The sequence below is a fragment of the Ammospiza nelsoni genome, chromosome 12 (assembly GCF_027579445.1).
Source record: "Ammospiza nelsoni isolate bAmmNel1 chromosome 12, bAmmNel1.pri, whole genome shotgun sequence".
Lineage (NCBI taxonomy): Eukaryota > Metazoa > Chordata > Aves > Passeriformes > Passerellidae > Ammospiza > Ammospiza nelsoni.
The window spans coordinates 10,862,968-10,890,884 of NC_080644.1; the positions used below are offsets into that span (position 1 = coordinate 10,862,968).

At 45.3% G+C, this 27,917-nt stretch overlaps 1 protein-coding gene across 1 annotated transcript; it reads left to right on the forward strand.

Annotated features, from left to right (window-relative positions):
• Nucleotides 1-727: 727 nt before the first annotated feature.
• On the forward strand, nucleotides 728-27,812 carry ARHGAP40 (Rho GTPase activating protein 40). The gene is made up of 15 exons (XM_059481086.1): nucleotides 728-816; nucleotides 10,534-10,736; nucleotides 15,589-15,809; nucleotides 17,800-17,875; nucleotides 18,628-18,779; nucleotides 19,336-19,501; nucleotides 19,836-19,927; nucleotides 20,039-20,116; nucleotides 20,745-20,904; nucleotides 21,605-21,687; nucleotides 22,501-22,707; nucleotides 22,964-23,104; nucleotides 23,960-24,120; nucleotides 24,880-24,935; nucleotides 25,271-27,812. The coding sequence occupies exons 1-15, from the start codon at nucleotides 728-730 to the stop codon at nucleotides 25,375-25,377; spliced, it is 1,992 nt and encodes a 663-aa protein (XP_059337069.1). The 3' UTR covers nucleotides 25,378-27,812.
• Nucleotides 27,813-27,917: the final 105 nt, after the last annotated feature.

The window sequence follows — 27,917 nt, forward strand, 5'->3', positions numbered from 1 at the left end:
TTTATCTTCGGGATTCTGAATAAAAAATGCTAGAATAAAGGAGAGTTACTGAAATACCATAGAGAGAATAACAAGGGAAGAGCAAAACCTGTCAGGAGCAGCTCCAGGGCATCCGATTGCTTTAACCCTTTGCTCACTTGTATGTTGCTTGTCGATAAGATTTTTAAAGAATAATCTGGACCTTGCAAAATATTCTCTGTGGGTGTTACGGGTTTACACTGCTCTTTCAACACCAGTGTCTTACATCCAGCTGGGCTTTACTCACTGCTCAACTATGGCAAGAAACGCTGAATTGCTTCTTTAATAAGCACTCTGGGTTTTTTTCCCCTTCCCTCCCCACGTCCTCAGGCAGATATTTTGTTCTTTTCTTGACGTTCTCTTCAAGCACAACACAAAGAAGCGAATACTCTGCTTGACTCCTCCTCCCCAGGCTGAGCTGGGAGTTCCTTTTTCGCGTGGGCTGAGTCTCACGTTAATGTTTAGCAAGCCCGGGCTGCAGCCCAGCCTCGGGAAGAGCTCGCTGCTATTTTCTACTCTCTGTGGGCTGTCCCCCGTGTCCCAGCGTGGGTGGCTGCGCCTCGGGCAGCGCTGCTTGAGGGCTCGGCTGGATTTGCTGTCACTCCCGCCGGGGCGGGGGGACACGGGCAGGGAGCAGAGGATGCTCCATTGTCACCGCAGCGTGTGCTCAGCACGGATGGACTGACCGACACCCTCCTCCCGGCTGGACATGGACAAGCGCGGCTCGTGTGGCTCCAGGATGGCCAGGGGAGTGCTGGCACCTGTGCGGGCTGCCAGCTGTGCCCAGCTGCTCAGCAGGTACGGAGCATTCCCTGTTGGCACACGGGGTGGTCCCGGTGGTCCCTAAAGCAGGGCACCTGGGATGGGGTGGGTGGAAGCAAGGTGGATTTCTAGAGGTGAGCAGGCTATTGTGCACTCTTAAAATAGTGCTTTGAGTGCCCTGATCATGAAATGAAACCTGTGGAAATTCCTTTTCTTCTTCCTCATGCTAAGCCTATGAAAATCCCTGTTCTTTTCTCTGTGCTCGCTCTGGGCAGAGTGCAGCGAGCTGGGGAAGTGGGACCTGAGGGGCTGAAATGTGTCCCTGTGACACAGTGTCACCTGCCTTGGGGTCTGCCAGCTCTTCAGGGGTTTGTGCATCTATATGAATGTAAGAATGCGGATTTATCATGCAAGTAGTGGAGGATAGAACTGAAATTTGAACTGCTCTGCTTGACAAACACTGTTCTGCTTGTGTGTTTATTGGATATTATATGAGTTAAGAATTCATCTAAGGTGCATTTGCATAAGTTGAGAAGTTTGCATTGAGTTTTAGAATGTTTCCTTGCTGTAGTGGTCAGAATCTGTCGATTTTGGGTGAATGTGCTGGCAGTGGTTTTACTTCTAATCACAGCTCACATTTTCCTGTATCTGTCTTAGTTGTCATTTTTTCCAGTCCAATTGGATGACACTATGCATTCAAAGCAAGACAGAAACTCTTTAGAAGACCCCAGGCAAAATTTGAGTTGTGAAATAAAAAAATTAGTAATAATTGTAGGGGGACTGACAGAGAAATGATATGGTAAATTACTTTAAAATTACCCACGTGGAAGAGAACAAGATTGAAACCTGCAGTGTTGCAGGCTTTCCTTGATAAAAATCAAAATATTTGTTAACGACTTAAGGCTTTTGCCAAACGAGTTAGTTGAGTTCCAGTGTCTGTGCTGCTGCCAGAACACCTCTGTGGTCAGCTCTGAGGAGCTGCTGCAGCAGGAACCTCAAACTTGCTCACCAACTTTGCCCCAAACATTGAACCCCAGCCAAGCAGCACTTCCCACCTTCTCACTCAGGACTCACCACAGGTGAGGTGTCTGTGTGTTTATGTGTAGCTAAGCCTCTTGCCCGGGATTGACCTAAAACTTACCTGTCCAATAGGGCAAGGATATGCCAGCCTGCTTCTAATTAGTTGGCCGTAATCAGGGCTTATTTTTGTTCAGCAACTCTGACATGCTCGTTGAGTTCCCAGTAATATTCCTGTTGGCTTGCAAGGGGCTGGTGGTGCTGCCACGGAGCAAAAGCCACTGCTGAGCCAGGTCTGCCTCCCTCTCCCTCTTCCTTTGTGGGACCTGGGGAGGCTCATGGGCTGAGCTGGTGGCCCTGGGCTGGCTGGTGACACTCCAGAAACAGAATTAGTTATTAATCCCAGCCAAGGGCTTTTCATGGCAGGGTAACAGCCAAGCACGTTGTTTTATGTGTAATAACTCTGCCCTGAGAAATCCAAGCGAGGAGTTGATGACTCCTCCCTGTCTTCCTGCATCCCTGAAGCTCTCGTGAGTGAAGCATTGCTGGATTCCAGCACACCTCTCCACACCTCCTTCCCCTGTGCTGCTCAGCACGTCACTCTTGTGGCCTCTCCAGAATCTCTGGGCTGTTCTCATGCAGCTGAGCAACAACTTGCAGTTACTCATTCTGTGCCCTAATGCAGCTATAGCTGGTAGAATGGGCTAGAAAAAGAAATAAGGACGAGTTCTATCACCCTGATTTACTCCAAGTTCAACATTTGGGAAGCTGTAGGACAAGTGTTTAATATGTGTGAGCCTGCTTCACTAAAAGGCAATGAATGATCGATCACACAGGAAATAAGTTCAGAGCCTTTCCATGGTGGATTCAAACAGCTGGCAGCCTTTCCTCTGGAAGCCAAGGGGTCCCTCAGCCCTGGGTCCCTCAGCTGAGTGTCTGAGCTGTGCACAGGCTGGGCACCTCACTGAAGTGCCAGCAGAGATGGCAATAAAGGAGAGGTGCCTCAGCTAACGGGAGGGTGTTTTGAGGATGTGTGCAGTGACTGGGAGCTGTTGACTCATTGGCCTCAGCAGAATCCCTGGCAGAGTGTGCTCGGGGCTGTGACAGCAAAGGCACCAAAGGGCAGTGGTTCCCTGCCAAAGGGCAGTGATTCCCTGCCTGCTGCTTTCCTTGTGGCTCTCCTGTGATTCCCTGCCTGCTGCTTTCCTTGTGGCTCTCCTGAGATTCCCTGCCTGCTGCTTTCCTTGTGGGCACTCCTGTGATTCCCTGCCTGCTGCTTTCCTTGTGGTTCTCCTGTGATTCCCTGCCTGCTGCTTTCCTTGTGGGCACTCCTGTGATTCCCTGCCTGCTGCTTTCCTTGTGGGCACTCCTGTGATTCCCTGCCTGCTGCTTTCTTTGTGGCTCTCCTGAGATTCCCTGCCTGCTGCTTTCCTTGTGGGCACTCCTGTGATTCCCTGCCTGCTGCTTTCCTTGTGGCTCTCCTGTGATTCCCTGCCTGCTGCTTTCCTTGTGGCTCTCCTGAGATTCCCTGCCTGCTGCTTTCCTTGTGGGCACTCCTGTGATTCCCTGCCTGCTGCTTTCCTTGTGGTTCTCCTGTGATTCCCTGCCTGCTGCTTTCTTTGTGGCTCTCCTGAGATTCCCTGCCTGCTGCTTTCCTTGTGGTTCTCCTGTGATTCCCTGCCTGCTGCTTTCCTTGTGGGCACTCCTGTGATTCCCTGCCTGCTGCTTTCCTTGTGGCACTCCTGTGATTCCCTGCCTGCTGCTTTCCTTGTGGCACTCCTGTGATTCCCTGCCTGCTGCTTTCCTTGTGGGCACTCCTGTGATTCCCTGCCTGCTGCTTTCCTTGTGGCTCTCCTGTGCTCAGGCTCAGCCTGGGGCAGCTTCTCTATGGGAGAGGGCAGTGGATGAGGACAAGGTGTGTGAGCTACAGGCCTGTGGGGTTTGTAGCCCCGTGCCAGCTGGGCTGAGGGGTTTGGGATCCTGGTGCCATGCTGATAGGTGGAATTGGGAAGGCAGAGCAGGTCCTTGTGGCCAAGGACATGGACAAATCTGCTGGTGTATTTCAATGGACATGGATTCAGTGGAAATGAAAATAGGGTTAGGAATGCCACCTTTTAATTAATGACTGACATCTAATCATCCTGTAGAGCAGCTTCATCAATGCACAATCACATTAAAGATCCCAGTACTACTGAAGATTTATTTTGGCCAGGTACCCCTTTCTCCCAGCAGGATTTCCCTTTGGATGAAAGCCCTTTCCTGTTTGGCTTACCCTGCTAATGCAGGGAAAGTGAACAACAGGCTCATCCACTGTGACCTTACAGTCAAACACAAAGCCATGCACAGGGAGGATGGGTTGTGTCTTCTGAGGCCAAAACAAGCCCTGGCATGGTGGGACAGACACCCAGCTAATAGTGTAAGCTAAACATGGCTTTGAATATTTTTAATTTGGCTGTATCTGCATGGGATTATCAATCCTGTTCTTGTTCTGCTCTGAGTTTCAGTCAGAGATGCCTCTAGGCAGATCTGTAATTATAGGCAACTTTCCCTCTTCCTTAGCTTGCTTACTTAGCCCCTTACTACATGGAGAAGAGACAGATCAATTCCAGATGAAGGCCTGAGACAAGAAAGTAGAGAGGGAGTTTCTTTGCCCTTAAATACTTTGATAGAGACACTTATTGTCAGGAAAGTTACAACCTGTGCTTTAGTTGAGATCCAAAGCTCTGGTGGAGATAACAGAATCATAGAATGGTTAGGGTTGGAAGGGACCTTAAAGATTATAAAGTTCCAAACTGATGCCCAAGATCAGGTCAGGTTTCTCCAAGCCCCATCCAACCTGGCCTTAAGCACTTTCAGGATGGGACATCCACAGCTTCTCTGTGCCAGTGCTCCCCCACCCTCTGGAGTTTGTGCAACACAGAAAACACTGGAGGTGCCAGTCTGATGCAGTGGGACACACACAAGCCTCAGGATTCACATCTTCCACTCCACACAGCCCTGGGCAAAGGTTTGCTGTTTGCTTTTTCTGCTGTCTCTGAGAGTGCCAGGACAGGAGGTGGGGCTGTGCTTTCTCACTGCTGCACTGGGGCAGAGCTGCAGCTTTGGGAATTGCTGCACACACAGAGCAGGATCTGGCATGTCCTCTTTATCACTTGCAGAACTGGCTTCTTCCAAACAACCTGAAATGACGCTGCTCCCCGAGCTGCTTGCATAATGGCACATCTTGATGAGCTGATTGCTGTGTTACTGAAAACAAGCTGTAATCTTATTAGCAAATTGTGGCACTGCCATCTTAGCTATTCTCCTGGTGCTGCAGACACAGACCTTCAACTGTGCCATCCCACGTGGGCAAAGTCCCTGATAAAAAATGCCTTAATGGGGACAGAAGTGGGGGTTGGCAGCAGTGCTGGATAAAACAGCCTGGGCTAAAGGCACTGTGACTTCTCACAGGGTGAAACTATTAAATATGTGAGCAAATCTCTGGTCAGAGATATGCAGGGGTACATCAGCAGTAGCAGACTGCTAAAGCTAAAATTGCTTTAATTCTGGCTCTAGCTGCTTTGGTTGAGTTAAGGCAGGGAAAGGAAAGCATGGTGAGAGTCTGTTGAGTAAGTTACTGTTCATTGCCACTGCAGTAATTTGATAATTAGCCTCTGTTTGCTTTTATGGCCTGGGCTGAGGCATCTGAACCAGCTATGTGCTTTCCATTTTCTCTCAAGAGTAAGCCTAAGGAGGTCTTTTCTGCATATTGGGGACAATGAAGGAATTGGTAGTGGTGTTCATGTACAAAATTTGGGGTATTTTGAGGGCAAGTAAGCCAGGCATTAAAGATGTGCAGTAGGGCTTTCTTCTGGTTTAGACCTTTAGTAGAAAAGTTGTGGAATTTTTGTTATGCAGGAGAGGCATCTCCTGCATAACATTGCTCTCTGTGGTAGGAATAAAGTTTTGTGTAATTATGTGTGTCTGAATGAAATAGTGATTTTGTGTATTTCTTGTAAGGTTTTGATAATGAGCAGATTGACTTCTTTCATACAGGAGCCTGTTTTTATGTTTGCATTGATAATTTTGGTATACTGAGGTTTAAACCTCGAATAAGAAAAATAGCTACAGCTACATCTATGGAAAAAAAAGTATATATATGAGTTACTGCTTCAGGATTTTCTAAGTTTTTTAAATACTCCTGTCTGTTATTTCTGGGTACCTTTATCCCACTACATGGTTTTAAACAAGAAAACTGAGTATGTTATGAACTGTCATGTGCTGATCTTTAGGTGACTTTTTTTTCTCTTCAGAATTAACTACATTTAAAAACATTTAATTAAAACCATTTCTTTCTTTAGGTTTAAACTGCTTGCTTAGGGTAAGAAACTGGAAGCAATGTGAGGAGAGCCTGCATGGACTTTTTGGTTGTTTGTTTCAAGTTTTTGCTTTTGTACTCTTGAGTTGTTTTTGTCCTTGAAGTAAATTGAAGGCAGGTAGGATGTGCATGGTCTGACATTAACACAATTTTGTTCTCTGACTAAGGGTCTTTATCTGTCAAAATACTGCAACCAGTTGATAGACTAATCTCTCTTTTTTTTTTTTTTCCCTTGCAAGATGGTTCCATTCCATGCTCATGGTCTGGTTTCTTGTGAATGATGCTGTGACTTGGTGTGCTACTCCAAAGCTGCTCTTGAGGCTCATTCAGACTTTCTGTCTGTTTCTTTGTTCCATGTGTGCCTTTGTGCTTGCTCCAGATCTTTGGAAATGTCTTTAAAGACTGGGTGCTGCTCGTGTGGCAGGACTGCCTTGTCTGCCTGAATTCTGTTCCTGTTCCCTTTTTCTCATCTTAGTTTTCTGGAAGCAGAAACTGAAAGGAATTCCATTTTCTTGGCTTGCACTTGTTGCCACCTGGTCTGTTTGAAATGCTTGAGAAGGAACCTTTTTATTTATTCATCTGCTAGAGAGGTATTTCAATGAGGGAGGGATGTTGAGCAAGCAGAAAAGAAGCCCAAGCAGCTCCAGGTCCTTTGAGAAACTCTCTCATGGGAGTGATTCAAGCCTGGAGTGAACATAGCAACAGTGTTTATTGTATTTTGGTATTCAAGAGGGTGAAGAATTACATGAGTGTTTGCAACATACTTGCAGTGTGGTGACAGTATCTAGGAACAGATCAAAAACTCCTCTGGGGCTGCGTTTTGCAGCCCAGGGTCAGTGAGCCCCCAGCACCGAGCCAGGCATGCAGAGCTTCAGGGATCCTCGTGGAGGGCACATGGAGAGGGAACAAAATAAACTGCAAGGTCTGTGCCAGCCTAATTCCTCACAGCTGGGATATTAATGTGTGAAGCCAGGCTTAGGCTGAAGGTGCCAGGTGAATCTGGAGCCTTGTTAAAACTGGCTGTGCCCTTAACAAGAGGAGGAATTTGAATGAAGATGCTCAGTCTTTCCACAGAGCCCTTCCTGTATGGCTGTCCTTAACACGATCTTTTTGCCGGTCTCCTTTTTGTGGGGTAATTTTTAAAGTTCCATAATCTGATGCTTTTTGCTAGGTTGACAGTGCAATGGAGTGAACTTGATTATTCCACCTCCTCTTTGCCCAGTTGCACTGAGCCATTAACATTTTAAGCCAACAATCTCTGCTTTCAATCTCAGCTGTTGCTGTGCTGGAACGTCACAGGCTGCCCTCCACTTGACTCGGGTATGCAATGAGGAAGAACAATCTTTTAGGTGCACAGAATCTAAAATTAGCCTTCCACCTGGGCAGCTGGAGCTGCAAAGCACTGTGCACTGAGTTCAAGGGGAAAAATAAAAAGTAATTTAGACCAGAAAATAAAATGTTTTTTAAGTGTGAAGGTCTGAGTTTTGTTGTCCAGTGAGACAGGAGCAACAGTTCTAGTTTAACACTGGTAGAGCTTAGCCTTGGGTCCTGCTGCCCCTCTGCAGAGCTGCTGTGTGATATCAGCATCCTGCAGCTTGCTGAAACTAAGTTTAGTGCATCAGTAAATGGGCCAGCTGAGGGGAAAAAGTTAGGATGGCTTTTGTTTGACACACAGGTGGCTCAGCTGTGGCTTTCCTGGAGTAGGTTTATAGTGTGACTGGTGGGCTTTTGGTGCAAGCAGTCCCAGAACATCTGTATTTCCAGCTGTGGAAGGAAGCCAGGGAACTGTGGATGGTGAGAAGCACAGTCCGGGTGGGATGGGGTGCAGCAGTTTGGCAAAACTCCACCCTTACACCAGAACTCTGTGATATGGACTGAAGGTAGACCAAAACCAGCTGCTGACAGGGGCATAGCCTGAAACCTGGGCTGTGAGGGCTTTATTGTGACCTTTCCCAGGTGTGCTCCAGGGATATGCCCTAATGCCTTACATAAATAATGCTCCCCTTGGAATAACATCCCCTGGAATGAAGCTGGCATTCAGAGCCTGGTGTCTGGGTAAGCCATGCAGGAGATCTAAGTCAAGAGCCACCCTTTAGAAAGAGATGAAGATTTTATTTATTTATTTATTTATTTATTGGCTTAAAATGGTGTTGTTTTTTCCAGGCAGGCATGGGAAGGAGTTGTCACAGCCATGGGTGACAGAGGTGACACAGAGCACATCTCCTGGTCAGGTCTGGAGCAGGTTCTGCTGGAGCTGCAAACCTCAATTCTGTTTTGGTGTTGATCCCTGGAGATTTCTGGGGTGTTTTGAGCCAGCTCCAAACCAAGCTGAACACAAAGGAAAGGTGCATTTTGGAGCTGCTTTAACGTGTATAACCCAGATCCCATGGGAATGTAGGACAGTAACTTAAGGCAAGAAGAGTTGTTTTGTGCCTGCTGCAAGCCTGCAGCAGAGCAATTAGAAGAACTTGTAAGATGGTTTCTGAGTGTTGTGCACTGGGACACCTCTTCAGTGCAAGTTTGTTTTCCAGTGTTCCTCATATGGCCAAAACCAACTCCCTCAAAATAATCTGAATTCCTCCTTCCACTTAGTTTCATATTTCAAGTGATGAGTTCTGTGGACTGGTTCATAATAGAATCCCAGCAAGGTGTTGAAGAGTCTTTTTTGTTTAAATCTAATCTTATGAGATGATTGTCAGCAAATGTGAGAAAATGGAGAGGAGTACTGAAGGTGAAGAGTGAAGGTGAGGGATGCAATCTAACTTTTTAACTCCTAATGGATAAAGATAGAAGTAAAAAATTGAAAAGAGAAAAATAAATTGAATTAGTAGCTGCAATGGAACTGAGAGAATTGGGCACAAACTTTGCAGGTAAAAAATAAGACTTAGATTGACTATTTAAATGCTCCATCAGGGTATAAATTGGTATCCTGAGTGTTATTTGGGTATCCAGAAATAGGAAAGCAGATTGCCTCTGTTCTTGCCTGCTGGGTGGCAGAATAGCTCAGGTCAGTCTTTCACTTCTGTCTTCCTGTAAAACAAACAAGCAAACCCCTTTGGTTCTTGTTCTAAACACTGTGCCTGGCTCCAGATGTTCCTGGAGTGATTCCTTTGCTGTGCTTCTGACCTCCAGAAGAGAGGGGCTGCCTGTGTGTGTTAGAGTGAGGAGTGTGATGTGCATGCGTGTGTGTAAACACAAGTGCAGAGTGGCCTACAGTGTTTGTCTCTGTTATTAGATCTTCAAATTAGCTTTTTAAAATCTGAAGTGCTCCTCAACTGAAGCAAGTTAGTGCCAGAACTGCTAATAATGGCTTCCTGGAATGAAAGGGGCTAAAACTTTCCAGATATTTTGCCATCTATAACTTTTGGCTCCTAGAGCTAGGAGGTTAAATAGTATTTCGTGGGTGTTTTGTTGTCATGGTTTTCAAGGTGTAAGACTTAGACTTGATTTTTTTTTTTTTAAATGAAACTATAAAGGAATTTTGGCCTGTGTTTGGTAGTGGTGGCTGTTCATGTGTGTTTCTTGAACCACCCACAGTTAGTGTTTCACCTCTTTAATTTTTGTATTCATCAGTGGAAGCATTGAGGTGTTCTCATAAGTATGTTCCACTTACCCCATTTTTTGGTAAGTCTTTGAAAAATAGCAGGGTTTAAATAGCTTGGAACTCTTTGAAGACAATTATAGCTCATTTTAGGAGAGGCACTGTTTTATGAAGTGATGAGAAGCTCACAGCACCAGGGCTGAAAGCTGAATGAGGCCAGTCTGAGACTTCAGCTGTGCATGAATGAATCAGCAGGGTGGTAAGAAAATTCCATATGCTTGGGTTTCCCAGGACACCTCGTGTTGTTTCACAGCTGAAAAATCTGGTCTAGGCAGGAAAAGGGGGCCTCAGCCCTGTGAGTTGTTTGTTGTGTGAGCTGCAGTGCAGGGGATGGAGCTGTGCTGGGTTTTTGCATAGGGAGCACAAACCTGCTGGGTTTGGTGGGAGCTGCCAGGCTCCTCTCTGTGCCAGGTCTGGAGCACACATGCACTGAGCTTGGGACATCCTGGGTGGCTGTGAATGCAGAGGTGTCTGTGCAAACTTGCAGGGAGGTCTTGGAGTGAGTGTGGGGGTAGGTGCTGTGTTGGAGGTCACAGGAGGGACAGCACTGAAAACACTCTGTTGCTCTGTGTCCTCTCACATGTTTGGACAGCAGTTTTCCCCATTCTCTGGGGGATTTAGTCCCAACCTTGTCTCTATTGCTAAACACCAAGCAAAGGAAGTTCAGCACTTACCTCTGTTTGGCTTTGCTGCAGTCATTAATCAGAGGAGGCTGGACACGAATGCCGTGTGTGATACTGGAGCTTAATCTCTCTCCCCTTATCTCTTCCTCTCTCAGCAGCAGACATTGCCCTTGGAAAATGAACCAGCTTCCTCCAAAGAGTGCTGTGGCATCCCCAGTGCCAGAGAGCACGAATTCCAGGGGAGAGGCTTTGGACAGCTTGTCAATGGACAGTTTTTGGCTGGAAGTGGAGAACATTAAACAGAGCGCTGAAGCCGAGCAGGAGGAATGCGGCCTTGCAGATGTCAAAACACAGGAGGGTAGGTTGCCAAAAATGTTGGGAGTGAGGAGAGGAATGTGAACATCTGAAACAGAAGATTTGCTTATGCACCTGAACGACTCAGAAGCATGCTGGAGTATGGTTAGAATATTATCAGTCAATCAGGGATAGAGATATTATTTTAATTGGGTGGTGGATAATGCCCTGCAGAAGGGGAGGGTTGGCCTGGCCTGGTTTCGGCTTCTGGAGCAAAGCTGACTCCAAAGGTCAGTCCCAGGAGATGTTCAAGGCTCCAGGGTTTTCAAGCAGCCCCACCAAGGGTGGGGGCTCTCAGTGGCAGCTCAGGTGGTGTAGGGTAAACACTCTGTGAGAGCTGGGGCTGTTTGTGTGCATGGTTCTGAGATTCATCATAGTGGCTTTTGTGGGAGCTGCTTCTGTGGAAGGCTGACAGTTCCTTCTCTAATTCCCTGTTCAAAAAACCACAATAAACATCCAGAAAGCCTTGAGTCCTTCCACACAAGGTTTTTCCTGCATATCCTTTTTTCTTTCTTTGGCAGAAATGTGCATGGGTTGTTTCTAATGCACTTTCTGCAGCACTGATGTTATCCAGTGCTTTGGAATAATTGGAACCTGGGCCAGTTATTCCAAAACTTTTGGGATTGTTTTCCTTCTATAGAATCACAGAATGCTTTGGGTTGGAAGGGGCTTTAAAGCTCATTCAGTGTCATCCCTGCCATGGACACCTTCCACTGTCCCAGGCTGCTCCCAGCCCTGTCCAGCCTGGCCTTGGGCACTGCCAGGGATCCAGGGGCAGCCACAGCTGCTCTGGGCAAGTCTTTGGTGCCAGGGCTTTAGCAGCCTCCCAGTGAAGGATTTCTTCCTAATATCCAACATAATGTTCCCCTCTTTTAGTGAGAACTCATTACTCCTTGTCCTGTCACTGCAGTTCCTATGAGCAGTTCCATGGAAAGTACAACACCCTGGGTTGCTGGAAGGCTGTAAAGTGCTGATAAACACCCAGAGATCCCCCAGGTGGGGACCACACCTTTCTGTGTCCATTTTGAAGAAATTGAGGTGGTTGGCATCCCCTTGAACACAGGTTTGCAGCCTGCACAGCTGTGTGGTATTGAGGATGATCTGTGTCCTGGGGAAATGTTTGTGTGACAGTCCCAGTGTGCTGCTGGCCTTGGGAAGGGCCAAATGCTCTCATGGGGACACAGAGAGGCTCTGGAGAGCAGGGTGGGAACATCATTGTCCCTATCTGCCATCGTTGGCAGGACATGATAAAAATGAAGGTCTGCTGTAAAGTCCCTTTTTATAAAGGAAACAGTTTGATTTTTAGAAGTGGAAGAGATGCAAAGGGATTCAGAAAATTAGTGCACCAGGAAGCAGACTGGAAAAGAGACCATCCCATGAGATGAAAGACTGTCTGGGATATCCTAAAGACTGATATGCTAGAGGCAATTTGATTACTGTGTACAAGCAGGGATATGAGGAGAAGTCTTTTAATGCTGTAGATTAATCTAGCAGGCAGGAACTGAGTGCTTAATTTGCCATTGAAACCAGACAGGCTTGACATGATGCTCCAAGTAGCAAAGCCTTCCCAGCAGCCTGGGGAGGGAGGTGGGGCAGGCTGGAGCTCCTGATGCCTCCTCTGAAGGAGCTTAGGCAAATAAACTCTGTGCTGGGAGTGGGGAAGCTCTGGATGGTGTGCAGGGTGCAGGGCTTGGCTTTGGCATCTCTGCAGCTCCTGCTCAGAGCACAGAGGCTGTGGGGCTCCTCAGAGCCAGAGGCACCTTCACTTTGTGCATAAATCTGGGGTGCTGAGAGATGGGCAGCTCTGTCTGGAGACAGCCTGGAGATGGCTGCTGATAACACAGGGACAGGACAGGCTGTGGAGATAAGGCACTGCAAACACCCAGCTGGGAACACTGCTGTGCAAGCTCTGGGTGAGCAGGGGTGTCCTGAGGAGCTCCTGGTGGCCTGGGTGGCCAGTGTGTAACTACAGGTTTAGGGCAGTGAAAGGTGCTGAGGGTACTCATGGCCTTGCTAACAGTTGGTGGGAGCAGGAAGCAGCTTTTCCTGAAATGCAGCTTTGTGCTGTCCTTGCTGTCACTGTCTGCCCAGCTCTGTCCAGGGCCTGACAGCACAGCCAGCTGATAACACAGGCACTGAAATATACGTTTGTGACCTTACAGCATGTAACTGTGGCTGAGAACTGCCTGCTAAGGGGGATTCTTCACCATCAAACATTAGATAGGAAGTTGTGCTTAATGTTTAGTCTGAAAATGTAGGGTGTTCTAGCTGTCCTTTAAATATTTGGGAAGTGAATACTTTATTATAAATGCTATTTTTGACTAGGTTATATTTCAAGTAAATTTGTGGAACTGGGGTTCTTTAGTTTTTCAAAATCATTCCCAATCTTGCCCTCCTGAAATGCTGCTTGCCTGGAACTCACAAGGCAAATCTCAGCAGCTCTCCAAGCTTAAACCTGGAGCTCATCTTCAGTGGATCTCTCTGCTCTGACCTGTTTCTCTCCAATTTTTCCTTTTTCCCCAGAAATAACCCATTTTGCTGGTTTCCTTTTGTGTTACTGGCAAACATAACTGGGCCAAAATAGCAACCAGAGGAATTACAATCTGGGGCTTTGGCACCAGCTGGGGCAGCAGGCTTGCACGGATGTCCGATGGAGGGGCTGCTCTGTGGGATTGTGTGCAAGATCAGTTTCCTGTTATGACTGGAATTGGCTATTTTCAATATTTGCAAGCAATACACTTCACTTCCTCTAGTTCCCAAAGGCAAAATAAACCAGAGGCTTTTTGTGTGTTGTTCTGCTGTGAAACCGTGGATGCAGAACAAGGAGGTGTTTGGTGAGGGGCTGTGAGTGGGACCAGGACTGGCTGTGCCCAGGGGATGCTGTTACCTGCTAACTTCTGTGAACCAGACATGGAAAAAGACCAAAACTTAGGACCATGGAGGAAAACTAGACAATTTGCTAGAAGATTCACTTAGGGAAATACTTGACTTCAAGTTCAGCTCTATTTACTGTGGTGTGATGATGGAAAAAGTTCTGTTTCATTATGATACCAGAAATCACATAGACCACACTCTGAAGACTGAGTTTTAATTGTGTCACAACACGTGTTTGCAAGCTGCATCAACATGAGGTTTCTCCAGAAAAATGAAATTATTTAATCTCTCAAGGAGAGCTTCATGGCTGCTTTTTATTGGTGCAGCAATAATAAAACTTGGCCTGAGCTGCTGTGGTAACTGAGGAGGTGGAAGTTTGCATAGGACAGGAAGAGTGGGAATGAGCTGCTCTGTGCCAATCAGTTCAGTTGTGAATTTTCTTTTTCCCAGTATAACCTTTGGCAGGGCTGTACTGGAAGTGCCTGCAGTGAATGAATGTGGTAGATGGAATTGAAAAGATAAAGGCTTTATGGTGTTTGCTGTGTTAAAGTTGAAGTCACCTGCTAAATTGTTTCTTTCATCTTTGAATTTCAAGTAGCTGCCTTGCTCAGGGCACTTTCTCACTTGCACTGCCTTATGAGTGTATCCCATAAGAAAAAAAAAAGTCTTCTGTGTTTGAAGTGTAACTTTATATGTATTGAAGAATGAAGTGGAATTGAGCTTGTTTGAGTAATGCTGCTGTACTGTCTCCAGGCTTCTCACACTTCCTTCTGGAACTGGAATGGTCTTTAATTTTAGTGATATTTTGAATAGGCCCAGGCATAAAACAAATGCACAGAGTAAAAATAACGTTTTTGCTTTAGCTGAGTGTAGTTAAAGTGCATACCAATCCACTTAAAAAATTAAAGAGTATAGATTATATACATAAATAGTTCAGCAAGTATAGTAAGTAAAATGCATTTGAACCAACCAGATCAGGATCTGGAGAAAAAAAAAGTTGATACCTAGCATGCATATAGATTTTTTAAAAAAGTAAAAGAAGCAACCAAGTTGTTGGGAAAAGTACAAAAGCCAAATATGCAGTATTATGTGCTGTGGCTTCTCACAAACCTTTTGCCCATTCTCAAAGCTGTTGAAGGATCAGGTGGGATCCAGGGAAGACCTGCCATTCCTCCTGGGGTGGCTGTGTGCTGCTGCCAGAGCTCCCCTGTGCACAGGCACTCAATGGAAAGGCAGATTTATGAGTCCATCTGACTTCACTGCCACAATCCTTGCCCAAATACCCAGAGTGACACTTGTGCCCTCTCCTGCCCAGCTCCTCTGGGAACTGTCCTCCTGAGAGTATCTGTACCTCCACAGTTCTTTCCTCTCCTTTTTCCTTACCTGGAATGAGCAATAAGAACTGTGTGAGCAGCTACACCTGCCCAAGGAGCTGTGTGAACTCTGGTGTCACCCCATACCCAGCTGGGCACTTAGGATTAGGGCTGAGATTCTGAGAGCAGCCTTCAGAGCACAGCTGTGGCTCCCTCCCATGATGTCCCACTGGGAACAATGGGACAATCCCAGCCAGGAAACAGCCCAGGCTCCTGCTCTCTGCCCCTGAAGCACTGCAAGAATCCCAGAACTAGAAAGAGGAGGTGTTCAATATGTTGCCTACTCAGAACAAGCAGCTGTCCTGCTCAAGGGATCCTTCCTGTCCGAATCCAGGAAGTTAAAGGATGGAAATGCCCTAACAGTAAGCACTGGAGGAATTTTTCTTGTTAGAATTTATTAGTCTTGGCTTGTCAAGGTGGTACAAGGCAATGGGAATGTGTTTGGTGGTATTTTGGGGTGTGTTGTGCTGTTATAGACATTGTGTAGAGGAGGATCAAAAGAAATAACGCTTTTATCTGAAACTCCCTATTTTGACACACATCCTTGTAGTTCCCTCTGAGAAGAGGACAGTCACTAACCGCTGCTCCCTCCTCCCTGTGCCCTGGCAGAGGGAGAGGCCGAGGCCGAGTGGCTGCAGGACGCGGGGCTGGCCGAGCTGCTCGGGGAGCCGGCGGGGGACAAGGACAACCTGGTGCTGCTGTCCACGCTGACCAGGACGCAGGCGGCGGCCGTGCAGCGCCGGCTGGACACGTACTCGCGCTCGCGCCGCAGGAGGAACAAGCACCCCGTGCGCGACGTGCGCGACATCTTCGCTGCCAGCAGCTCCCAGGTGCGTTGGTGTTGCCATCTTATTGCAGGGGTTCCATACTGCTGTCTCCTTACAGCAAAAGTTTCATACTTTCTTGGTGTTTCTCATGGACAGCTCCTCAGAGCACTGACTCTTTCGTCTTTACAAAGCAGCCAACTGACTCCATCCATCCATCCATCCATCCATCCATCCATCCATCCATCCATCCATCCATCCATCCATCCATCCATCCATCCATCCATCCATTTTTTGTAGTACCCTTCTTCTCACTGGTCACAGCTGTGGCCTGTTAAAGTCAGGCCTGCTCCTAATCTTTGATAACTGGCCCAGCTGCTACTCCTTAGAGATAAGATTACTTTCTACACTGTCTTTATTTTCTTATATTCTATCCCCCTACATGTTGACATCTCCTAAAAGAGCTTCTTTGTTGGGAAGGATGGAAGTTTGACAAGAAAGTCTCACAGATATGTGTGCTTAGCAGAAAGGTTTTTTAATGTAGACTCTGAAGAAGGAATAGAGATGGAAGCAAGTTTTGATATAGAAGAAAAGAATGGCTGAGCCAGTTTTACTGGATACCCTTTGTCTCCTTGGTTATATTAGTTAGAATGGGGGGTTTTATGACTTAGAGCAAAGGACAAACCCATGTCAAACAAGATGTTTTTACCAAGCAGAAAGATAGCACAGGCAAACAAGTCAGCAGATGATGCAAATAGAAAAAAGGTCTCAGAATTTTCCATTGCAAGAAAACTGAAAAACAACTTCTAGCTTAAACTGTAATGTACTGACTTTTAGTGATTGGAGAACAGTAACATGAATATGGTAATTACCGTAGTTATGTTAGGCTATAGATAATAGTTGAGGTATAGATTGGTTCTACTGTATGAAGATGCTCAGCAAAGAAAAGTCTATAATGCATTGTAACCAAAACCAAAGGGTCTCCAGGCCTGCCTGCAGCTGGAGCTGACAGCTGTGGGCACAGCTCTGTCACCCATGGCCCTGGATGTAACATCTTGGATGGAATAAACTGCATTTTGTATATAATAAACTGCATTTTGGAGAGCCCCTGGAGTCCCTCATTTCACATCCCTCATTTCAGCTCTTACACTTCTTGATCCTTCAAGTCAAGCAAGTGGAGCTTGACTTGGCTTCCTGGGTCTAGGGCTCTTAGAGCAAATCAAAGGTAACTCCCATGTTAGTGAGGGAGAGAGAATGATCATCTGACTCCATGGATATCAGAAGGCTAATTAATTACTTTATTATACTATAATATTCTATACATCTAAAACTGACTCTGCCAAGCACTCAACCCTGCACACAACTGCTCACACTGCACTGAATCTCATGACTGTCACCGGGCAGTCCCAACACACACACACACCTGGCCAAGGAAACAAAACGTCCTCACTTTGGGTAAACAATCTCCATGTTGCATTCTACTTTTGCACAAACACAGGCACAGCAAATGATAAGAATTGTGTTTTCTTTCTCTGAGGTTCAGAGAATGTGAATCCCAGAAATGTTCTTGGGAAGAATTGTGCCTTGCTTTTCTCTGTGAGGAGAAATGTGGCTACAGCCTCCTGGTATGTCTTGGCTTCCTTTCACTTCAAGAGATTGAGACTGGAGAAAAGCTGCAGTGCTGAGGAGTTACTGAAGGACCTGCAGATGCACAGCCCTCCCAGGCTAGAGTAACATTCCTGCTCTATAGTGCCTTGTGGAGCACTGGCATCGTTTGGAGCCCTCTTGTGTTGTCTTTGTTCCAGTGTTAAATCACCATTAAACAAAACAAGAGCACTCCCCAAATTCAGTTCTGATAAGCTGACCTTGTAGAGGCGTAAATCCCAGAGAAATACTAACGCTGCCTTTTTGGATGGGAGGATTGGTTGGTTTATTTAGATTTTTTTAATCTTTTTTAAAACTTGATAAAGAATTCATAACCACCATCTTTTCAGCTCTTTTCCTGTGGTTCTGCTCTTTTGGTTGAGGCTAAAACAACTTCTTTCTTATTTTTCAGGACACAGCAGCAGAGAAAGAGGAGCCCAGCCCAGATCCACTGTGGCACAATCTACGGACTTCAAACACCCAGAGAAGTAAGGGGAAAGTTTTTAAATACAGACTAGGATCTGAAGTAGGGCTGGAACTGGAAGGAAAGCCACACACATATTAAATATTTGCAGTATCTGAAACTTGTTTGTGTTGAAGTGTGGGTTTCTTTATGTGATTATTCACACCATGGATTAATAAACTTTTCCAGGGTCCATCATTGTTAGAATTGTCACTCAGAGCTGATAATTTTAAATTCTTGATAAAGCAACTGAAAGATGAAAATAAAATCAGTCTAGTAAAGCCAGTGAAACCTTATAAATGCCATGAGCAGTTGTGTAAAGAGAAGTTAGCCATAGGTGTGTCCTTTAATTTAGGGCTGTGGTTTTGCCTTACCAATGACCTGGTAATTTTAGCCATAATGTTGTGACTTCACACTGATCATAGACTCATTAAACTTGGAAAAGTTCTCTAAAATCACAAGTCCAACCACTAACTCAGCACCAGTGTGTTCACCACTAAACCATGTCCCCAGGTGCTACATCTCCATGATTTTTTAACCCTTCCAGGGGTGGGGACAGCACCACTTCCCTCAGCAGCCTGTTCCCATGTTCCAGTTCTTGTCCACCCTTTCAGGGAAGACTCTTACCCTACTGATCACTCTGTGCTGTGGGGACACTCTTTTCATGAGTTACTGCAGGATTTTTAAAAAGAATGGCACCAAACCCATCTCAAACTACATTTTTAGCTCATTTGCTTTCCTGGCTTGCAGAAATTCAAGGCAGTTTCTCCTCTGCAGCAGAAACCCAGGATTATTCCTGCACAGTTCGAAACCCTGGGAAGGAGGAGGTGTTCAACATGGATGTTGCCTACTCAGAGCAAGCAGCTGTCCTGCTCAAGGGATCCTTCCTGTCTGAATCCAGGAAGTTAAAGGATGGAAATGCCCTAACAGTAAGCACTGCAGGAATTTATCTTGTTGGAATTTATTAACCTTGGCTTGTCAAGGTGGTACAAGCCAATGTGTATGTGTTTGGTGGTATTTTGGGGTGTGCTGTGCTGTTATCTTTGCAACATTGGGCAAGGATAGACATTGTGTAGAGAAGGATCAAAAGAAATAACACTTTTATCTGAAACTCCCTATTTTGACACACATCCTTGTTGTTTGCTCTGAAAAGAGGAGAGTAACTAAACTGCACTTTCTTAGTCATAATTCTAAAGTTTTCGCTGCTTCCAAAATTCAAGTAGATTTGGGTGGGTATTAGGCTGCCTTTAACTTAGAAAAACTGGCATCTCTAGTGTGATTAAAGAGCAATATTGAAAAGAGAAAATATTTATTCAGCTGATGGTTGAGTAGGAGTAGTTATGGGCATATGTCTGGTCTTGAACACAGCAGGAAGAACAGATGCCTGGTTATGATTAAAAAAAAATAAGACTACAGCAAATGTTGTTCATTTGTGGGATTAATAGAGATAACTTGAGCTGAATCTTTTGTGTGTGTTTCCCTTAGAGATTTAAGATCCCAAAGGGCAGACTAGGAGTGACCAGGATTGGAGATCTGTCAGCTCAGGACATGAAGAAGATCCCCACACTGGCCCTCATTGAACTTACAGCTCTCTGTGATATCCTGGGCTTTGAGCTGAAGAGAAACAAAGCAGCAAAACTGAAAACAACAGGTTTGTTGTACTCTTTTTTGTGCTTTTGTTTGGTTTTTTACATTCATCTTCTCATCATACACTCATCAGTTTTGTTTCAAATGTTAGAACAGAGGGTCTTTGATAAGAAACCTTGTGACAGGTGTGTTTTCTTTGGATTTCTCATGGAAGTCAGTGGATCATGACATCAAAACCTACTACCACATTTATGTCTGGCTGCAATTGTCCTGTTTAACTCTCTTTCTCCAGTATCAGTGTTTACAAAAGTCTGCAGTGGAGGATTTATCCCTTACACCTCTGTTAGAGCTGTGACTGAAATGTTGAGACCAACTTGGAAATGTTGTTTCTGTTGTAGAGAAAAGACTCTTTGGAGTTCCACTCAACACCCTGTTGGAAAATGACCAAAAGCTGCTGCCCAACACCAAGGTCCCTCTGCTGCTCCAGGCAGTAAGTTCTGTTCTGGTTTCATTCACACTTCTGGTCCTCAGAGTCAGGAGGCTGTGATAGGGACAGGCTGACTCCTCCTCTGTCCCTAAGAGCTGTTTCTCCCTCTAACAGCTGCTGTCCTGCCTGGAGAAGAGAGGGCTTGAAACAGAGGGCATCCTGAGAGTTTCTGGGTCCCAGACCAGGATTAAGGTATGAGCCCTTTAGCATTGTTTGGAAGTGTCAGGGGTGATCAGGAAACATTTGCTGAAGCGTTTGACCTGAATTATCTCATCCCCTCCCCAGTACAACCACAAACACTCAATGCTGGGAAATACTGCAGCATGTGCTGATGTCACAGAAAACTTTTATGATAAATCCTTTCCTTAGGATTTTTCCTCCTGAGAAGCTGAGAGACCTCAGGAACAAAATGTAAACAATGGTTATCTGTTGCTGTGGAATGCAACAAGTGGATCTGTGATTACCTCATGTTGGTTTGTTTGTAATTGATGGCAAATCACAAACTCTCTGTCTGAGACACAAGCTTTTGTTATCATTCTTTTCTATTCTATTCTTAGCTAGCCTTCTGATGAAACCTTTTCTTCTTTTCTTTTAGTATAGTTTTAATGTAATATATATTATAAAATAATAAATCAAGCCTTCTGAAACATGGAGTCAGATCTCTGTCTCCTCCCCATTCTGAAAACCCCTGTGAACACTGTCACATGCTGAGGCTCTCTGCACCATTTTACCTCAATGCCTCGCCCTCCCAGTGCTCAGCCATAAAATTTCTCTCACATTTGCTCACTAAAGCATGTGAAAAATTCCATCTTTCTGCTAGAGCCTGGAGCAGAAGCTGGAAAGGGACTTTTACAGCGGGCTGTTCTGCTGGGATGATGTGCACCAGAACGACGTGTCGGGGCTGCTCAAGAGGTTCATCCGCGAGCTGCCGGCGCCGCTGCTGACTGCAGAGTACCTGCCTGCCTTTGCTGCTGTTCAGAGTGAGTGCCTGCCCTGCCTGCCAGCACCACTTTGGGCTGTGCAGAGCTGCCCTGGCAGGGGTGTTGGGAGCCTGCGGTGATGGCAGCACAGCACAGCTGAGGGTTGCAGTCACTGGTGATGGGTTGGAGGCGCCTTTCTGCTGCAGCGCTGTGCTGGGGCTTCAGTTCTGTGTTACTGCAGCCTGCAAGGTTGCTGCATTTGTCAGGACAAATTGATCAGTAGTGACACCCAGACTGAGCAGTGGGAGCTGGCCAGGGCACACAGCCTGCAGGTAATGTGCTGTTCTGCAAGCACATTTCTTTGTTCACTGGTGGGATTAATAGTTGAGCTGAACCTCTTGTGTGTGTGTTCCCCTTAGAGATTTATGATCCCAAAGGGCAGACTAGGAGTTTGGATGTGTTAATCTTGAGTGCACAAGTTCTTTGTTCAAAAAATGGGGAATTATGTGTTCTTTTGCTGTTCTTCAAGAGCATGAGGGCTGCTAGTTGATTGTGTAGCTAAAGGAATCAGTCTTCAAAAACATGGGGAGTTCCCTTCTTAAGGACAGTATGAGTTTGAGTTGCTTCTGTGAAACAAGGTCTTAAATTCTAGATGACCAACCACTCAACAAGTAATTGTCTCATTCCTTGGAGGTTTCCTGTGCTCAAAAAGAAGGGTCAGAAACCTGAATCCTCTGTCTTGTTGTTACTCTCCTTCTAGATATTCCAGACCTGAAGCAAAGATTGCAAGCTCTAAACCTCCTGATCCTGATTCTTCCAGAGTCCAACAGAAACACTCTGAAGGTAACTGCTTGCTTTTGATTTAGCCGGTAAAACACAGAATTGTTTAAAGTGAAAAAAACCTTCTTAAAAACACTGAGTCCAACCATTCCCCCAGCACTTCAGGGTGACCACTAAGCCATACCCCCAGTTATATGACTTTTAAATAGTCATCACCTCTGCCTTTCTGTGCTTTATAAGAGCTGTGGTGGTTGTTGCTGCCATTTTTCTTTTCTTCCTCAGTAGTTCAGCTCCCATGTATTAAAGGTAAGGCTGACTTAGCACCCTGAGCACTTCATTTAGAGCACTGGAATATATAATTCGGTCAAAGATGATCTATCATGAGCACTGGAATATATAATTCAGTCAAAGATGATCTGTCATGGCTCTGGTGGAATTGTGAGGTGAAAGAGATAATCCTAAAAGACTTTGTTTTCTACATTTGGGAATGACTTTGAGGGGACAGTGAAGGAAAGGGGGGGTTCATCTTTGGATTCAGAAACTTTTACAGCTAGAATTTATAAATTACCACCTGCCAAGGAGTAAAAACTCATCTGTTTCCCACACAGACTGTTTTTCCTGATTCAGAAATAATAGATAAACCTCTCTTGGTGTGGCTATTAGTTGCTATCCTAGTATTAGAAATTGCTCACTCCACTTCCTGACTAGAGAAATGGGATTTGCTGATCTATATCAAGAAAAAGTGCTAATTAATGATCTCTCCAGCAATTGCCACGGTAGTTTTTTGAGCATTACTAGTATTGGATGGCATTACTAGCATACATTTTTTGAGCATTACCAGTAATGGATGGCTTACATCTCTTTCCCTCTTCTCAGGCCCTTCTTGAGTTTCTCAGCAAGGTGGTTGCCAGGGAAAAGAACAACAAAATGAACCTCTGGAATGTGTCCACAGTCATGGCCCCAAACCTCTTCATGCACAAGGGGCTGCCAAACAAGATCCCCGAGGGGAAGGAGAAGCAGCTGGCGGAAGGGGCGGCTGACGTGGTGCGGATGATGATCCATTACCAGGACCTGCTCTGGACTGTGAGTTTTACAAGAATTTGGTGGCCTGGGGCAGCAGTGTCTTGGTCTTGTTAGAACTGGGATAGGGAAAGGGATAGCCTAGGAAATTTCAGAGGAATTACACAGCTGTGAGCAAAACCTCTGGCTGAATTCCAAGGCTACCTAAAGGTATACAGATTTTCTTGTCTATTTACAGAGCTAAAGTGATGATCAGGTTCCTAAATCTCCTTATCTCTGCCTGATTTAATTCCTGTTTTCACCCTTCTCCCCTGCCCAGGTCTCCTCTTTTCTGGTGGCTCAGGTGAGAAAGCTGAACGAGAGCAACAGCAGAAGGTACCAGTTCTGTGACAAGCGGATCAAAAATCTGCTGCGCAAGATTCACGCTGATAAAGACAAGGTGGAAAAGAACCAGGGAGAGGTGAGCTAGGGCTTGGGGAAAAAACAAAACCCCTGTGTATCAAATGCTTAACTGAAAACTCAGAAAGATGAAAGGGGTGATACCCTTGAAGAGAGCCAGAGGGACAATAAAAAGCAGAATAATGAGGAACAGTTTCTCAGATGCTCTTGGCCCGGTTGCGGGAAAACCTGATCTCAACAGCAAGAGCACTAAATACATTTCAGGCTGTAAAACGCTTGGTTAAGAGCAGGGAAGAGATCAGGAGCAGAAATTTTATTTTCCCCCATGTTAAGAGCAGAATTCTTATGGCTTTGAGTGCTCCATGTGTTGGAGCAGATATGTCTGCTCTGATAAAAGCAGACTTGTTTTCATTTTTTGAAGCATAAATGCAGGGAATTGCCTAATTTGCTTTTTGCTCTACAATGTCTGTTAAAATGGCACATCACTTGGTGCTTCCTTTCTTTGCAAAGGACCTTTATGAAATTCAGAGGCCTGCAACCCAGATCTCTAAATTCCTTTCCAAGTAATTTAAATGAATTTCAGAAGAGTCATTCACACTCGTGCCAAACAGTTTGTCAGAATTTCTTCTGACAAATCCCATTTGCATCCCAGCTTGTGTCAGTGCTGTGTTTGAACAGCAGAGAGCAGCAGCACACGCTGATGGAGAGCACAGGGCTCCTCTCGTGGCCACAACACAAAACATTGATGATTTATTCACAATGCTCACCTTGGTGCTTCCATTCAACCTGTACTGTAAGAAACAAGCCCAAATTCTTGTTTTATTCTGCACACTCTCCAATCTATTTTGAAAATTAATGTTTTGGCTGATGAGAGTCTTCCTTTAAGCACTTTTTTCTTTTTGCCTGCCTTGTTCAGCCTTCCAAGGTTGTGAAAGTCCACGCCTCACTCCTCCTGAAGGACTCTCTGGAGGTGCACTTGAACAATGCAACCAGGGTTGCCGATGTCTTGAGGCAGTTTCAGAAAAACCTGTGCCAGAATGGCTGGAATATTGTTAACACTGTCAACCTCCTCAAGTGGTAAATGGCTTTTTTTTTTCTCTGCTTAAAAAAGAAAAAAGGACTGAGTGGTCTGGCTGCTGCTTTCTGTCTTGAGATGGAGGTGAGGTGGAAGCACAGCAAGTCATGAGGAGAGATTGTTCTCTGTTCTAAGCTTAGGAAATGGAGTTGGATGGAAGGCAAATTTTATTCTGAGTGATTCCACCCAATGCTCAGACTGTCAGGAGGTCAGTGGTGCCCTCTGGGCTGCTGGACACCAAGTGAACTCCAGAATTCTTGCTGAAGGGAAGGGAAAAGGCAACAACATTGACCCTGACAAGCAAATCCCCTCCAGCCTTCCTGCACAAAACCATCACCTGTATCACTGCCTGGAGTAGTAATTCCAGTGTGCTTATGTTAATGTAGGGATTTCCTAAAATAAACTGTGCAATCCCCTCCTGTGCTCCTGTGGTGAATTGCTGAACTAGCCCAGAAAAGGAGCAGAGGAGCTCCTGCAGGCTGTGTTTGGTGGGTGATGTGGCAGTGCCTCTCCTGTGTCCCAGAGGTGTCCAGGAAAGGAGGGTGAGGAGAAGTTGGCTGGATATGGGTCAGCTCACCAACAGCTTGCCTTGTTTTCTTTTTTGCCAATTTTGGGTGTCCTGCACTGTGCATGGCCTCTGTCCCATGGCCTCTGATCATTGCTGGCCTCTGAACCACAAACAACCCTTTTGAAGGAATATTACTAAACCACCCAACCTGTCTTTGCAGAGATTTAACCTTCAGTGTGTTTTCTTTCTGCAGTAACAACTCCACAGAGTGCCCAAGCTTGCTCCTGTATGAAGTGGGAGGCAATATTGGTAAGTACAAATGGTAGCTGAAAATAAGGACTCTGATATCCAGTTTTTATGCTTAGCTTATTTTAGGAGGTAGTTAAAAAATTTCTCTGGGTAACTGTGCCATGGCCTCACCACCCCAAGACTGAAGAATTTCTTCCTAATATCTAATGTACATCTTCCCTCTTTCCTCTCAAAGCAATTAGCTCAGATTTGTGGAAATGCTTCTGAAAGATAATATGGAAATGAATGTGAACAAATCCTAGTTTTTAGGTGGGGGCAAAAGCAAACAAAAACCAAATCTAGCAGCTAAAGGACTAAGGATATTTAAAAATGTGGGTCTTTTCTTGTTTTAACAGGTGAACATTGCCTGGACCCAGACACTTACCTCTTGGACCTGTACCACATCAACCCCCATGCTGAGTGGATAATTAAGCAAAACCCATCTTGCCCTCGGATGTTCTAAGGAAAACACGAGCGAAACAAAGCACTTGGTTGCAGTGTTTGGAAGGTGTGGAAATAGAGACTTTCCTGTTGTAGTGTCAGAGCAGACACTGCTTGCTTCTTGGGAGGAAAAGCACCTTTATGAACTGCTTCCATGGCAGCTGCAGTGAGAGCACAGTGGCCTGAAACAAACAGCAATTATCATGGTGTAGCAGAGTTTGCAGGGGGAATTTAGTTTGTTTAGGCTGTTCCTAAACAAAATATCCCCCAAAACAAACCCTGAAGGCAAAGCTGTGGTGGTTGTGCAGCAAAGATGGAACTGAAGAAGAAAAAGATGATCTTGAATATGGTGGAAGGCATTTGTGCATCCTGGATTTGCTCTTTCTTTTGGGGGAGAGACAGTCAAATGCTGCAGTGGTACTAAGGACATCCCTTGGGTAAGGTCCATGGTTGCCTGTGGCATTTCACCAGAGGATTTTATGATCCTGGGTTTCACTGTTAAGTTCCTGTTCTGTTCTTTAAAGAATGAAAAAGGATGTTTCCAAAAAGGCCAGATGGGATGTGACACCAGCACATCATGTATTTCATGACTGCAGTTAAATACATACTTGCAACACAAAAACAGAACTTTCCTTGAAAAAAGGTATGGAAAATGCAGCAGCCTTTCAGATGTGCAGTGTGACAGGAAGGTGCCTGTCCCATGCTGCTAATGCACACCCAAATTGCCACTGATGAGGGTCAAACATGCATTTATTTTGATGGACAAGCTAAATATCAACAGACAACACAGGAAATATGCTGAAGCTGATGTGAGGTTGGAAATCAGACCTGGCCACGTGAACTGGACTTCTTTCTGGAAGATTCTGTGTGAATGTGTTTGCTCAAAATCAGCAAACTCCCCTGAGCTGTGAGGTGCTGAGCTGAGCTGAGCCCTCCCTGCTCTGGCTGCACATTCCCATTGCACCCAGCACAGCCTGGGCACTGTGGGCTGGACAGTGAGGGCAGAGCAGGAGACTCACACCTGCTGCTGCATCGTCATCCTCATCATCATCATCATCGTCATCATCGTCATCCTCATCATCATCATCATCATCATCATCCAGCCTCAGCTCCAGGAGCACCCTGCCTGTGAGGAGGGTGCAGAAATGTTGCTTTCCTTGGTGGTGATGCTGAAATACCTCATGTGAGGGACCCCACAGTGCAGTGTGAGAGGTGGAACACCCAGACTGTCTGGAAATGTGGACTCCTTTCTCTAAATACTGTTTGTTGTAAACATGGTTGGATATTTATTCATGTGGCAGAAGCAGGGCTGCCCTGCAAGTGTGTACTCAAAGTATTTCATTTGCCAAATCCCAGCTGCACTAGTGACAATCTCCAGTATTATTTCTTTTGTTAGAGGAATTTGTTTCCATTGCAATCTGAATTTTCCCTCCTCTCCTTTTTTTTCCCCCCAGGATGAAATGTAGCTTTTTCCCTATTCATTATCTCAAACTCCTAGATTCTGTTCTTCACTCTGTGATTATTCTGTCTGTGTGGTTAAATCCTGGTGGTTGAGATCCTTGAGGAACAGGTGAGCCACAGTCCAAATCCTTCCCAGCTTTCTGTGAATTCTGTGTGAGTGGTGCAGATATCTTAAAATTATTCATCTATTAGAGAGTGTGTCTATTGTTTTTTGGTTGAGATGATGCAGGTGCATTGACTGGCTGGATCACCTTCATGGATGTCTTCTTAAGAACCTGTGATAGAACCTCCCAACCCTCCCCCAGGTGTCAACAATTCTTGAGACACCTCTTTTACAGGGCTTAAATTGTGCCTGAAAGAACCTGATTCTGAGTGAGTGATTGATGTCTCTGGAAAGATCAAGCTGCTTGAAACTGGGGCTTTAAAAACCAAAGGTACCTGTTCAGCATCCCTTCTGGAATTCTTTGTGGCAGTGATGGAGTAAAGACGGCAAGGAGGAAATGATGCCAGAGATGTGATACCCTGAGAAGTACCAAAGGTATCACTGTGAGCTCAAAGTTCCTTTGCACCCTGCAAATCACACAATGCTGCATTTTTTCCACCCCTCATGTGCTGGTTTATTCAATATTCTGTTCATGTGTATTCAGGGGTCAAGACTGCATCACTGCTGCTGTGAACTGCAAATAAGGGGTTTTTTTGAAAACCAAATAATGTGAATCAGTGTTGTGAAAAGCAAGGTTAATGGGAGATTCTCATGAGATAAATATCAGGTTTAAATATAAAAAGAAGTGTTAAAAAATAAATAAAACAGCTCTTTCCAGATGATAGATATGCTTTTAAATTTTTTTTCCTATCTTTGTATCAAAAAGAGTAAATTTTTCAGTCAATGATGTGCAACACACTCCTGAAGGATGGCTTTTAATACCTTTTTTATGATTTTTTAAATTCTGTATTTAAATTTCATTTATTCAGTGGAACAATAAAAACACAGTAAAATCTCCTGGCTGCATTTTCATTAGTGCTTGAGAACAAGTGAAATGGCATCACATCTCTGAATGCAGCAGGATTTACCTCGTGCCTGAAGAGGGATGAAGAGGATGA

What these genes read in the sequence shown, in the direction of transcription:
- ARHGAP40 (XM_059481086.1), top strand. Translation starts at nt 728, where the DNA reads ATGGACAAGCGCGGCTCGTGTGGCTCCAGGATGGCCAGGGGAGTGCTG. An exon ending in GACTTCAAACACCCAGAGAA is followed by an intron (nt 17,876 to 18,627) that starts GTAAGGGGAAAG and finishes TCTCCTCTGCAG; the next exon opens with CAGAAACCCAGGATTATTCC. An exon ending in TGGAAAAGAACCAGGGAGAG is followed by an intron (nt 23,105 to 23,959) that starts GTGAGCTAGGGC and finishes TGCCTTGTTCAG; the next exon opens with CCTTCCAAGGTTGTGAAAGT.